This window comes from Phascolarctos cinereus, unplaced genomic scaffold, assembly GCF_003287225.1.
Source record: "Phascolarctos cinereus isolate Bilbo 61053 unplaced genomic scaffold, phaCin_HiC Scaffold_2;HRSCAF=192, whole genome shotgun sequence".
NCBI lineage: Eukaryota > Metazoa > Chordata > Mammalia > Diprotodontia > Phascolarctidae > Phascolarctos > Phascolarctos cinereus.
In genome coordinates, this window is record NW_027555625.1 from 50,039,742 (window position 1) to 50,053,788 (window position 14,047).

The 14,047-nt window shown below is 47.2% G+C and overlaps 1 protein-coding gene across 2 annotated transcripts in view; it reads right to left on the reverse strand.

The window, feature by feature from the left end:
• Positions 1–1,642: 1,642 nt before the first annotated feature.
• The window catches only part of DPEP1 (dipeptidase 1), a 41,055-nt gene continuing 28,650 nt past the window's right edge, over positions 1,643–14,047 (reverse strand). For both annotated transcript variants that reach the window (XM_020989119.2, XM_020989118.2), the window contains exons 2-11: positions 13,282–13,467; positions 6,968–7,100; positions 5,819–5,951; positions 5,358–5,508; positions 4,635–4,704; positions 4,312–4,488; positions 3,464–3,548; positions 3,300–3,375; positions 2,523–2,658; positions 1,643–2,421 (exon numbers count right to left, since the gene is read on the reverse strand). In XM_020989119.2, coding sequence (XP_020844778.1) covers positions 2,242–2,421; positions 2,523–2,658; positions 3,300–3,375; positions 3,464–3,548; positions 4,312–4,488; positions 4,635–4,704; positions 5,358–5,508; positions 5,819–5,951; positions 6,968–7,100; positions 13,282–13,385 — 1,245 coding nt within the window. In that variant the 5' untranslated portion in view covers positions 13,386–13,467 and the 3' untranslated portion in view covers positions 1,643–2,241. The remainder of the gene's footprint in view (positions 2,422–2,522; positions 2,659–3,299; positions 3,376–3,463; positions 3,549–4,311; positions 4,489–4,634; positions 4,705–5,357; positions 5,509–5,818; positions 5,952–6,967; positions 7,101–13,281; positions 13,468–14,047) is intronic.

Below are 14,047 nucleotides of genomic sequence, written 5' to 3' on the forward strand. Positions count from 1 at the left end.
GGTTGGCAGACCCTTTAATGGTCTTTAAAAACAAGTGCAATTCTCCTGATGACTATCTAGCTGTAACCACCCCTGAAGGTTCTTTCTAGCCCAGGAGAATTTGCAAACATCTAGCCTTTCAGACAAAAGTCTAATGAAGTTACCTTTTATTCCACAAGGGGGTGCTATTTCCCCACAAAGCAAGTCTTCCTGGTGTTTAGAAAGCGACCCAGGCCATCCCAAGCCAGGTGGAATGAAAGCCCGTGGACAAATTTGTGCGAAAAAACAGGGTGGAAACCACGTTGCTCTGCCCTTTTAACAATGGCCTTGGCTGTCTGGTCAACAGATAACCTGGGATGTACTTCCCTAGAGAAGAGGTTAATGTTTAAGGAGGAGGGATCCAGGATACTGACAATTCCTCAATTCTAAAATGTAGATCGATTAGTCTAAAGCTACAGGAGGTGCTGAAATACATTCTAGGAAGCTGGAGCCAACAGCCCATGAGGATCAGGCTGCTCGAGGACCCAAGTGCCAACTTCGTGCCCCTGAGAAAGGAAACTTTGAGATATCAGATGGCTCTGACCTGCAGAGTGAGGCCACGCCAGGATTTGAAAGAGGATGCAGGGCCTCCTGATGTCTTTTTCCTGAAGCCTCATAGCCTTTAATTGGCCTCATAATGCATACAAACTTTCTGTTGCTACATTGGAGCCAACCTAAAATGGGAAGCTAAAGATTTAACCCCTTGCTTGTAGTGCAGGCAGTTGATAACAACTGCCACCCTATATTAAATGCCCTTCTCTTCTTGGGTGGCCTGTTGCTTATCATGTGCCTTTATGTCAAGAATTACCTGTTCTAGCAGTGGAACTGATATGCAGGTTGATGGGGGATGAGGAACTAGAAGACCCTGGGATCCAGAGGTTAGTTGTTCCTATCGCTCTACCAATCCAGAGTGAGGTTCTTGAAAAGTCCTTTACTGGCTTTGTATCTATGGCTTCCTCTCCTGCCTGAGTGTATCAACTTGTGCATCCAGTTTGAGGGTGGTCTTACAGCCAACTTTCACATGGGTTTGTGCACATCCTTCCCTTGGCTTCCCTCATGGGAGCATCCTAGAAGCCTAAAATGTTAGTGCTAGAAGAGGTCTGAGAGACCAGCCTCCTCATCTTACAGATAAGTGAAAGAGGGAAAGTAGTCTGTCCAAAGTCATACCCCTGGTTTAGTGGCAGTTGAGGGCTTGAAACCATGTGCCATTTCCCAGCCTAGAAAGGTGATTGTCAAAGCCTAATGAGCAAAGTTTTTCAGGGACAAAGTAATACAGAGCATTTGGCAGCCAGTTATTGCCTAGAGGTTGGTTTGAGACTGAAAAGGATTCTTTTGATAGCACAAGATTATAGTAATATCCCCCTTATCCCTGACAAACCCTTATAGTTGTATAGTACTACTTTATAATTTTTGAAGTCCCTTCCCTTTTTTTTTAAATCATACTTGATCCTTACAACTGTTTGGTAGGACAGGCATTATTCCCATGAGAGAGAAGGAAAATGATACTGAGATTTAATGGCTTGCCCAAGTCAGAGTAGATGAATGGCACCTGGGTTTTGGACCTAGACCACCTGATTTCTAATCTGGGGGGGGGGGTTATAAAAAGACTCTGGAAATTGCAGAGTTGTTTACATAGCAGCATACATCTTTATGTCATTTTGGGGAGGCTGAGGTTTGAGCTACATTTTCTAGGGGATTATTATTATGATTACTAGGGGAGATGAACTGACTTGGTTGGGGCCACCTGGTCAGATGAAAGCAAAGCTGTTGCCTATGTCTCCTGACCTTGGGTCTAGTGTTGCTTTGTGGAGACAGACAATGCCTCTTCCTGCAGTTTAGCAATGGTAGTGGTATGAAGAGAGGTATATTCTTTAAATAGCAATAACTGCAACTTTTATTGAATTTTCTTTTTGCCCATCTCGTGTGTGTGTGTGTGTGTGTGTGAGTGTGCGTGTGTGTTTCTAGGCCTGGACCAAATTCACCAGATGTGCATAGGTTAGATTCTTCCCTTTGCTATATCTGAAGTATCTGAGGAAGGAGCAGGTCTATGCCAGAATCACAAATGGGACCATCCTCCTTTCAGAGAGCATACATATCAGGAGGAGCTTGGTTTGGAGGTGGGTCTGGCCCCTCTTTGAGGCTTTGGGTTAGATCCAGCCCTGCAGTTATCTTGGCTCCCACTGACAGGCTGTGAATTGAGGGGTGGCAACGGGCTGCACAGGATCATGGCTGCCACAGGTAAAGGAGAGGAAGAGTGAGTACTACAGGGAGGACTCCAGGCCGGTGCTGGTGGCTGTGGTCCTGTTGGCTATAGTCCTGATAGCCATAGGAAGTCCTGCAAGTATCTTGCAGCTCGCTAAATTCGATGAAGTTCTCATTAGGGAGGACGCTATGGCTGCTTGCCTGGAGAAAAAGTAGAATGATGTGGAAGGGTGGTGGGGAAAAGGGAATCCAACATTCTTGCCCAAAGGCTGGCCCCCCCATCTTATCTGTTCCCATCTTACCTGCTCCACCTCGTCAAAGACCCTTAACAGGTTATAGGCCAAGGCATTTTTCACTTCTGTTTCAGTCCAGTTCCTCCTGAGAAGTTCAGCTATCAGGTCTGGGTAACCAGAGACATCCTGTAGCCCTGTGGGAACACTGGGAGGAGAAATGATGATTTTGCTGAGAACTCTTGGAGTTCTGCAGGGGGAAGGGGGGGAGTAAAAGTGGGAATGAGTCCCAGGGCATGCTATCACCACCCTGCAGGCAATGGCCTTCCCTTTGAAACATATCTCTGCCACTCTGACATACAAAGATTATTCAGGCCCCAAGCTTTAGGAGGGTCCTACTTTAAGTTGTGTTTCCAGGAAAGCAGACAGGTTTACTTAGCCATGTACCCAATCTCTCCCAGTTTCCTGATAATCAGGCATATATATCTGTGTGAACTTTGTTTGGAGGAAGATTGCCAAATGGTTGGCCGCAGGGGTTGAACACCTGTGACTTTAGTCTCATTAGCACCCTGCCTTAACCAGGTGAGTTTCCTGAATCCAGACAGAGATTCTTCCAAGGAAAGAAATGACTTTTCTGCCATAAAGCCAGGGCCTACCTTTGGATAGAAAGGAGGTCACAATGGGGAAGGACAGTGAAATTGAGATTGATAGAGGCCAGGCAAGAAAAGGTGGGAGGAGATGTATCTTTCTGGTGAAGTAAAGGCCCATGCTACTGCAAGCCTTGGTCATTTGGCCTTTTCTCAAATGCCATTTTCTGTGGGGTCAAGACAGCTTTCCTGTTCTCCTTACTCGTCAACACCATCGTAATCCCCACCGAATCCCACAGCTTCTGGTCCAGCAGTGTTCTTGATATAATCCAGGTGATCTGTTCAGGGAGAGTCAGGAGTAGGTCATTGGGACCTGGGGCCTGTTCTGCCATTTCTCCCGTCTTTAGTGGCTTTAGCCACACTTACCTGCTACTTGAGACAGATTAGCTTCTTTTTGGCAGGAAACATACTGATTGTAGAAATTCACCATCACCAGACTTCTGGTCTTGTTCTATTTAGAAAGAGGGGATTCTATGTATGTGTCAGAGAGAGAGTTCCCAAAGCAGCCTTCCATCAGAAGTACTCTAGGCTTTTAGAGTATTCTGAAGCTGCCTTCTCATCCCTTGTCCCCTTAAACCTCACCAAAGACTGACCAAGGAGAGGCATCCTGGCTCCCCTAAAGGTAACCTTAGGTGAATACTTTCAACCACTATGAGTCTATTTGTTTATCTGGTCTTAGGGTAAGTATTCAACCTTCCAAAGCTGTTGGGAGAATCAAGAAATAGAGTGTGTATGAATGCCTTCTGAAATGTGAAGTGGTAGTGACCCTAGTGAAAAGTGGATGGAGGATATTGGTTCTTAACTGTAGACCTGGAGCAGGGAATTTAGGGTGGCTGAGCTGATGGTGGGTTTTCTGAAATTCCTAGCATTTATAGTATGTCACACTTGAAAGGTATACAAAGGACTATGTATGTTATCTCACTGGATCCCCGAAATAGCTTTGTGAGGTAGATCTTATTTATTTATCCCCGTTTTACAGATGAGAAAGGGTAAGTGGCTTGCCCAGAGTCAGCTTCTCAGTGTCTGAGGAGGGATTTGAATGCATCTTCTTAACCCTGGGTCCAGCTGTCTAACCCACTTTGCCTCCTAGCTGCCTATAAAGGAGCTGAGCTGGCCATAGAGAAGCATGTGATGACTGGAGTGCAGGTGAGGATATATCCTGGTGGACTCCACTCATCCACTGCTCACCCCCGGAGCCCTTTCCCACATCTTACCACCAGCTGGAGGATATGATCTGGTACATTCCGTCTATGGGGACATAGCTGATAGGCAGAGGAGTGGCTGAAAATCACGGGAGCTTGGGACACAGACAGCACGGCCTCCATGGTGGCCACTGACACATGGGCCAGATCGATCATCACACCCAAGCGGTTCATTTCTTTCACCACCTCCTGCAGAAGGGAGAGGAGGCCCTGTGTCTGCCCTGGTGCCTCAGACTCAGGGAACAGCCCTAGGTCCCTCAGGTTCCAAGCCAGTCCGCCTCCCAAGTGAACAGGGCCTGCCCTTGGATCTCTTCCCCATACCCATCTTTGCTTACCTCTCCAAATTCTGACAGGCCGTGGCTCTGGGCTTTGTCATTTCCTGTATCCACCTGCCAGTTGTCAGCCCTATGACAGTGGGGAAAAAAAAAAGTAAGAGAAGGCCTAGGTTGACCCCTTCACCTTCCTCAGGGCATGGGTAGTCATACTTGGTTCTTATTTAACCATCAAGGAAACTGAGGTACTAGCCGAATGCTTTGTCCAGGGTCACACACAAGAAGGCAGTGAAAGAACTGGGGCTTTAATCAGGTGAGAACGTGAGGCCAGAGGGTCCCAGAGCTTGTAGAGTGGCTCTCTAGAATTCCTCAGCTCAACTTTTGCTTCCGAGATCAGTCCCTCCGCAAAGCCCAGCCAGGAAGGAGTCTGAGCCAAGGCATCATGGGAAGATGTGCAGGCCTCTGGCCAAGACAGATGAAGCAAGGGATTCTATCCCACCTCAGAATGGCATGCAGACACCCCCCCACCCCCACCCCCCTGCATTCCCCAGTCTAAGAGATTCTGTGGTTAGAGCCATCTTAGGCCTGAGAATGACTGGCAAAGGTAACTAGGCATGTTTGTTATGAGGATCTTATTTTTGTTTTGTTCAGTCATTCAGGAGGAAGATATAGGAGGGAAAGAAAACAAATTCTTGTTAATTGAAAAAAATTTAAAAATGAATGGCAAGGAATTAGGATCAGAACATCCTCCCCTAGAATCAGTAGGGTCTAGGCCATAGTTCTTACCAGGGCGTGTTACAGTTGTGGGTGAGGGTCATATAGCGCACACCCAAGTAGTACATTGCCCGGAGGACACCCAGACTGCTGTCAATGGAGTGGCCACCCTCCACACCAATCAGGCTGGCCACCTTCTTCTGCTGAAAGGCCAGCCTTATATCTGGAATGGAAAGACCTTGGCATTTAAGGTCTACTGAAGGGAAGCCTTCACTGGCCACCCTGGATGATTCCAAGTGGCCTTGTGGTTAGATGAGGTGACTTAAAGAGGACTAGATGGGATCTCCTCCACCCCCTCCCCTCAATTTTTGAATATCTGGATATGTTTATCAGCTTACTGATGTGTCTAAGAAAATGTCTATATGTACACATGGGAGTGGAAGGGTGGTCCTTGAGCGTGATGAGGGAGTGGTGGGAATAAATGGGCAGAGCTGACTTAACCCTAGGGGGATGGCAGTGGTGGCAGAACTCACCTGCAGGGCTGCTGGCACACAGGAAAGTCTCGGGGTATGTCTGGCACATTCTGTGAATTAGGTCGATCTGCTCCAGGGTTCTCTTCACTGCATCTTTGTTCTGGGTATCACAGGGCACATAAGCAGACCAGAACTGCAAGCCAAGGGAGGGAAGGTTTTGGGGAGCTGTCAGGTGACACCAGAGGCACCCCTGATTTGGTCTGAGAGGCCACTGTGGAGCTCTGGGGGAAGCTGATCTCAGGAAGGCTAGGGGCTACTGCACCAGCCAGGTTCTCACTGGATTTGGGGACAGTGAGTCTGAATCAATAGAGGTCTCTGCAGGGATCTGTTCTAATCTAGGACTGGTTAAGGTATAGGGGCATTCATTCTCCTTCCTAGTTAGCACCTCTGCCACACTACTTATGTGATTACAGGTAAGTGCCTCAGTCTCCTCATCTGTAAAATAAGGGAAATGGACTAGATGAGCCTATGAACCAGGGCTGTCTTTACCTGTAAGGTGGTATGGTCACTAGAGACGGAGAAGACCCTGAATGAGCTCTTGAATCCCTCAAGCCTTTCCCCACCCAGGCAGGGGGATTAGCAGTGAGGCTGAAATGCTCACAGTGTGATTTGTTCCTTAAGGACTTCTGAAGTCACAAAGATTACGATTGAGTTAATAAGACTATATGATGCCAGGGTGGAACAACACATTAGAAAAGATTATTTTTCTGATTAAAGTCCTTACCTCTCTGTCTCAGAAAACAGAAGCCTGAGGGGATGGATGAAGGGATATAAGCAAGGAGGAGGTTCAAGTAGGGGCCAGAACATGGGGGAGGGGAGGGGGCCTCGCAGTGGAGAGCATCTCAAGGACCTCTGGCACCTGGATCCCAGCAGACATTAAAAGGAGGGGAGCTGGAGGCTACTCCAGAACACTGAGAGTCCAACTAAGCCCAGGGTTGCCCAGGGCAGAGTGCAAGCAGCTGGCACAGGCTAGACTAGAATGGACGGCTGGGGAATTTCTCCCTAGGGGACAGTGAGCCAGAGCTGCTCCTTTGAAAGCTGGTGACTGCTGTGTGGCAACAGCCCCTATCAATATGCCTGTCTGTGGCATCCCACCTGCGTTTCCCACAGGGCCTGCATGCCCAACCCTCTGGACCCTCCTCCCCTCACCTGGCCGCCCACAAAGCCCGTCTTCAGCTTCGGAATATTGGTGTGCGTGCCCTCCAGGTAGTACAGGTTTGCTTCTGACAGCTGCAGCTGGCCATTGAACTTCTTCAGTATCTGCCATGGTAGATCATTGTGACTGGAGGGGCAGAAGAAGGTGCCAGGAGAAGGCAAAGTAGCATCATGAGAGGTCAGAGTTAGAAGGGACCTCAGAGACCCTCCCTTGCCCAGTTCAACCCACGTCCTGAAAGAGAGCCCCCTACCCCACCTCACCCTTTCTCCCATTGCTCCTGGTTATATCATACTCTGAGATGAAGCAGAACGAGGTGAATCCGTCTTGCACAGAGCATCCCTCTAAATCCTTAAAGGCAATTAGCATGTGGCCCCTGGATCTTTTCTTCTCCAGGATAAACATGCCTAGTTTCTTCAACTGAGTTTCATTCGTGAGGCATGGAGGTGGAACAGGGGTGTTAAGAGCGCTGAGCTTTGAGTCAGGAAGAAGCCTGACCTCAGATACTTGCCTTCAGCAAGTACCTTAATTTCTCTCTGCCTCAGTTTCCCCCCACTGTAAAGATGGAGATAATCATAACACCTACCTGCCCTGGTGGTTGTTATCAAATGAGATAACAGGCAATGCTTTGAAACCTCTAGAGGGCTATGCAAATGCTAACTTATTAATATCATATGACATGAGGCTCTTTATCATCCCAGTCACTGTCTGGACGAGGAGAGGTCATTCCCCAGCCTTCAGACAACCCCTTCACCTCTTAGCCTAGACCAGGGGTGGAGAACCTGCGGCCTCAAGGCCACACGTGGCCCTCGAGGTCCTCGAGTGTGGCCCTTTGACTGAATCCAAACTTCACACATTCTGTCAAAGGGCTGCACTTGAGGACCTAGAGGGCCGCATGTGGCCCTGAGGTTGCAGGTTCCCCACCCCTGGCCTAGACCTTAGTAGGCCCCAGAGCAGCATCCAGAACTTCAGGTCCCTTTCTACCCTAATCCAAAGGAGCGTCTCCTGCCCCATGGATTTGAAATATGGTAGTAGCCCAAGAATGTCTCCTCAGCCTCTCAACAGTCTGTGTACTCTCTCTAGCTCTATAATGGAACGGGAGGGGCGAGTCATTTTCACCCATTAACATATGAAGTCTCATTAGTTTGCTTGTAAGAGTTTTATACTGATGGGGCCCCTGAGGCTGGAATACATAGACGTAGGCTGAAGCTACCTCTCCTCCCCTTTCTACTCATTTTGTTCAAAACCAATTGTCCTTACTGACTGACTGACTGATGTCTCAGCCAGTGACAGGGCACGAGAATGTTAGGAGCTGCCGACTTAACTCGAGGAGAAGTCCCAGGCAGCAGACTCCAAATGTCCACTGATGCCTCCCAGGACCGTTGGATGCTACAGAATTTCCAGATTGCCGCTTCGTCTCCCTCAAACCCTCCCTAGTAACTGGAACTGGGGAAGGGGCTTTCAGCTGGGCTTATGTCTCTAAAAGGGGCAAGAGCCTTCTGTGGTAATGCTTGTATATTCAAATAACTCCAAGGAAAAGAGTCACAGTTCAGGGAGGTCTTGATTGGGTCAGGGTTAATGGGGAGGGGAGTAGTGGGAGAAGGTGGGGCTGGGGACAAGAGGCTTGGAGGGAGACAAGATGCCAGGATTTGGGGTAGCTAGATGACAACACAGGGGCGCTAGGTCCCTGGAGGAGTAGATGCATTGAAGACAACCTTCATTCTCCTCCTGGCTCTGCTTCTGACTCTCAAGACTTTGCCACCACGTACCCTCACGGGTACCTGCCCCATCCATTCTGCCAGCTCTCTTTGGAATGCTGTCTTCTTCCATCGGAATGTAAGCTCCTTGAGGACAGGGGCTATATTTTCGCTTGTGTATTTGTATTCCCAGTGTTTAGTGCAGTGCGGGGCACATGGGAGGTACTTTTAAAATGCTTGTTGCTTTACCTTGCCTTGCCTTCCTACCTGCCGCTAAAGGAGGAGTATTTCCTGAAGCTTTATCCCGTAGTTTTTTTCCCTTCCCCCCTTAACACTTTCTCCCTTGGTAATCTGATTCATTCAGAAGGTGTCCGGATCTCTGTGTTCAGTCTTGATCATTTTCCTGAACTCCAAGCCTATATCCACAACTACCTCCTGGATGCCCGTTCAATAGGCATCTCAAACTCATGCTTCTGGTGGAAGTCTTTAGGTCTTTCCCTAAACCCTCACCTCCTTCAGACCTCTCTCTATTTTTTCAGAATGACATTCCTATTCTCCTAGTCACCTAGACTTAAAATTTCAAGGTCTTGTTTGATCCTTCACTTCCCCCCCTCACCCTCCCCCCCCATTCCACACATCCATCTATTGACTCCTCAGCCTAACTTTAAGGCCCTCCCCAATCTGGTCCTCACCTCCCTTTATAGCCTTTTTTTCACCTTAGCACAATTTACACACTATACACTTAAGACAGACCAGACTACTTGATATGCTACCTCTCACACCTATAGTTGGACAAGCCACTCTCCATGCTTCAAATGCTCTCCTTCAACTCCACCTCTCAGATTCCTTGTTCACTTTTAAGATTCACCTCCTGAACTGACTCTGCCATGATGCTTTCCTGATCCTCTTCTCCTCACCCCCTTCTCCCTCTTAAAATGTCCTTAGAGCACTTGGTCTAGACCCTTTGTCCCTGTCAGACCCTACCTTGCAATGTGCTTATCTGTTGTTACACATCATGCCCACAGTGGAATGTGGCCTTCTGGAGAGCAGAGACTATCATTTTTCATCTTTGTATCTCCAGTGCCTAGTACGGTGCCTGTTCTATAGTGAGTGGTTTAATAAATGTTGAATTTGAATTCACAGCTCTGATAGAGGGCCAGTGGTGAGCAGAAGGGGTGGTCCCTGTTTAGAGCAGAAGAAATGACAGCCTTCTCCAAGTGCTTGGAAAAGATGTGGAGTCAGCCTCAGTAATAGTCATGCTCCCCTTTTCTGGATAGACCATTCATGGTCATTCATTGTACGAGTTTTGTCCAGGAGAGTGAAGCACAAGAGAAGAGTACAAGAGCACAGAACTCAGTCAGAATGTGGTGGAGTCAGGGAATCCTAACCTGGAGGACTCTTCAAAGTGTGGGCAGCAGGTGGGGCCTCTGACTGCCGGTGGCCTCTAGCTCAGAACTCCAGCACCCGGGAGGTCCTGTCATGGAACAGGTGAGAAATCCCAAAAGCCACCCCTGAAATTACTGGAATTGATCATACGGCAGGATTTGGGAAGGGGTGGAAGAGCATGGAGGTGACTCTGCCGGAGAAAGTAAAGGAAATTGTAATGAAGGGAAGAATGGGGGGAACTTGTGATGACTTAGCTAGAGGACAGGAGAAAGGATCCTTTAGATTTCAGGTGATTCTCCCAAAGGAAGAGGGCTGAGAATGTTGTACCCACTGACAGACGTGGCCCTTGGGTCAGTTGTTTTGCCTGTTTTTCTTTATGTGTGGATTTTGTTTATATAATAGAGGGTTTGTTGGGGCAGTGGATAGTGGGAAATGGCTACATGTCAAAAACCAAAAGTCAGCAACAAAACATTTTTAAATGATAATTTTTTTTAAATTCAAAGAAATAGGGCTTTGTTCTAGTTGTGAAAGGAAACCAGGTTTTCTTGTGGTTGAGTCATTTCTGACTGTGATCCCGTGGGGGGTTTTCTTGGCAAAGATACTAGAGTGGTTTGCCATGTCCTTCTTCAATTCATTTTACAGGTGGGGAAACTGAGGCAAACAGGGTTCAGTGACTTGCCCACAGCCGCACCACTAGTGAGTATGTGAGGCTGGATTTGAACTCAGGCTTTTCTGATTCCAGGTCTGGCACTCTCTATCCATTGTGCCACTCAGCTGCCCACAAACTAGTTTTAGGGCTGGCCATCAACTCATTGAAGTTCAGGTTCTTTGGCTCAAACAATACATCTCCCCTTTCTTCCGTCTCAGACCTCTTCTGCTTCCCATCTGTTCTCCAGTGTCTGAAATTCTGTCATTAGAGTAAACCATGCTTTTTTAATTGGACCCCTTCTGACAGTCTGATGAAACTTCTTAGAATAATGTTTTTAAAGTCACAAAATAAAATGCACATGATTTCAAAGGAAACCACATGTATTGAAATAGTTCCCTGGGCTGTTTTTTTGTATCCCAGCACTTAGCTCGGTGCCTGGCACATAGTAGGTGCTTAATAAATGTTTCTTGACTTGATTTCCCTTTCTATTTAATCTTCCACCGATTCTTGTATACTGGCTCCTTTCCCGCTGCCTGCAGATGGAACATAGGCTGAACCATCCCTTAAACAACAATGCTTGACTCTGCCATCCCTCCAAACTGGCATTCCATATCTCTTCCCTCTTTAAGAGCCAAGTTTCTAGAAAAAAGCCTTCTCCCTCCACGTGTGGTCACTTCCTGTTCCCTTCTCAAGTCCCTACAACCTGACTTCAGACCTTACTATGCCATTAAAACTGCTTTTTCTGAGGTCACCAATGGCCTCAACTGCTGTATCTGATGGCCTTTTCTTCACTGTCATTCACCTTGACCTGTCTGTGGCTTTTCATACTCTTTTTCTTCCTCTGGAATACTTTCACAGAATCACAGAATTTGAGAGTTGGAAGGGCCCTCAGTGGCCATACGTGGTCAACGCATACCAGCCACAGGGAATGTTCTTCCTAGGGGAGAATTTCTCTTCTCCTTTATGAAGCCCCCTATCTTTTAGTTCATCTCCTATCGAATGACTACTCCTCTGCAGTCTTCCTTGCCATATTATCATCCGTCTCTTGTGAATTAAGTGGTTCTGTCCAGGCTCCCTTCTCTTCTCTCTCTAGCTCTGTTCCCTCTCCTAATTCTATTCTAGCAGGACCTCTTGGATCTCCCCAAGTGAATATTCCAAAGGCATCTTTGACTCAACAAGTCCAAAATGGAACTAGCTTCTTCAAAACCATCTCTCCTCTAGTCTTCCCTATTTCTGACAAGGGTACCCACTATCTTTCTAATCACCTAGGTCCACAAACTCTCGGTCGTCTGTGGCTCTTTTACGCTGTTCACAAACAAACACTTTCCAAGTCTTGTCAATTCTATCTCCACAGCATCTCTCCCACTGGGCCCTTCTCTCTCTTTACCAGGTCCCTACCTGGGTACAGTTCTTCATTACCTGTCACCTGGACTACTGCAAGAGCCTTCTGGTTGGGCTTCCTGTTTCAAGTTTGTCCCCTCTCTAATCTATTTTCCATGAAGCTGTCAAAATAATTTTCCTGAGGGAAGGGAGCAGAGATTTGAGATGATATTTGTAAAGCACTTTTCACTCCTTGCAATGCCACATAAATGCTAACCATTATTATTAATAGTATTAAGCAGCATCAGAGGGGACTTTAAACCCAGGTCTCCTGACTCTAAAACCAGACAAGAGAAGGCAAAACTCTTTGTAAACTTTAAAGCACAATGTTAATGTCTGTCAGTTATTACTCTTCCTATTAATAATTATCCTCCCTAGCATGATTCACCACTCTCCATTCCAATCAAACTGGGCAGTAGCTCTTCCCCAAATGAGGCATTCCACCTTTTGTCTCCCTGCCTCGGAATTTGCTAGCCCCTCACGCCTGGAATGCATTTCCAACTCTTCACCTTAGCCTCTTGCAATCTCCTCATTTCTTCCAGCTTAGCTCAGGGACTACTACCTCCTGCTACAAAAAATCTCTCCATTATTTGCCCACACCCCCAGTGGTTAGGACTCTCAGCCCCTTCAAATTCCCTTGTATTTACTACTCTGTGTACATCTTCTGTACTCCAGTAAACCCCCAAAAGGGCAAGGACTATCCTCAGTACCTAGAGCAGTATCTGACACACAGTAGGTGCTTCACGAATCCTTATTGAGTGAACCAGAAATTGAGCAACTTGACTGGGGCTTCATATGCTAAGGTGGGATAGTCTTGGAGACTCTTCTGGTCCCATTTAAAGTCGGAGAAAGAGAAGTCTAGATGGGGAGTAGCATCGGGCAAAGGGGACTCTGGGACTGGAGGGGAATCCAGACTCTCTCAGTGTTTGGATTATTCTACTTAATCTTCCACTGATTCTTATATACGGGCTCCTTTCCCTCTGCCTACTGGTGGAACCTAGTCTGAACCATCCCTTAAACAACAACAGTGCTTGACTCTGCCATCCCCCCAAACTAGCATCCCATATCTCTCCACTCTTTTAGAGCCAAGCTGCATCTCTTGTATTTACTTAAGACACTTTGTCCCTGTGCCAGCCACCACTCTCTGATTGCTGGAGGGGATGAGGGGAAGGGGGTGCCCTCTCGCAGAGCTACTTACCCATCGATTAAGGGCGTCTCATTCATGATTCTTACTGCTTCATCCCTATATTGGTCTGCGGTGCAGAGTGCCAAACATAACCAAAACCACCAGTTCCACATCATGCTGTAGTGTTCCCCTGTAGAGACCAGCCGGAGACTCAGAACTTGCCAAATCACCTCCCTCTTGCCCTGAGCTTGTCTTTCTCTGTGGGGAGTAGACTGAGTATTACAACGATATCATTTTTATGCCAGGTGAAAATGATCAAGGATGCCCTTTGGCCAGGAAAGCATAGGATCAGCCTGGATATTGATAATGCTTCACCAGCTGAAAGTGACAACAAGCCCTTTGGACAGGCCAGAGTCTCAGGGTAACAGGACTGGGCCAAAGGAACCTGAAATTCCAAATCCCTGAATCCCTGCCTCTGCTGATGTGAAACAGAGTAGGTGACCACTTAAGTGTGTGATCGTGGGTGTGTGTGGGAGCGGAGAGGTCTGTGCCATGAAACTGATTTTACCTACAGTTGAATAGTTACCTAGAGAAAGGCCAGGAAATAGGTAAAAGAAAAAATAGGTAAAAAACAAATTGGGCAAAAAGATAAATAGGTAAAAGAAAAAAACTTTTGAGAGGAAGAACTTTCTGAAATAGGTCCATACCAGTCTGATAACCCCGAGGTAAATGACTTGCTTTATGACACAGAGGAATATTCCAAAGGAAAAAGAGCCTGAGTTTAAATTTAGTAAGGAAAAGAAACAAGGCAGCTACCATGGGTGTGCTGGGGTTGGTA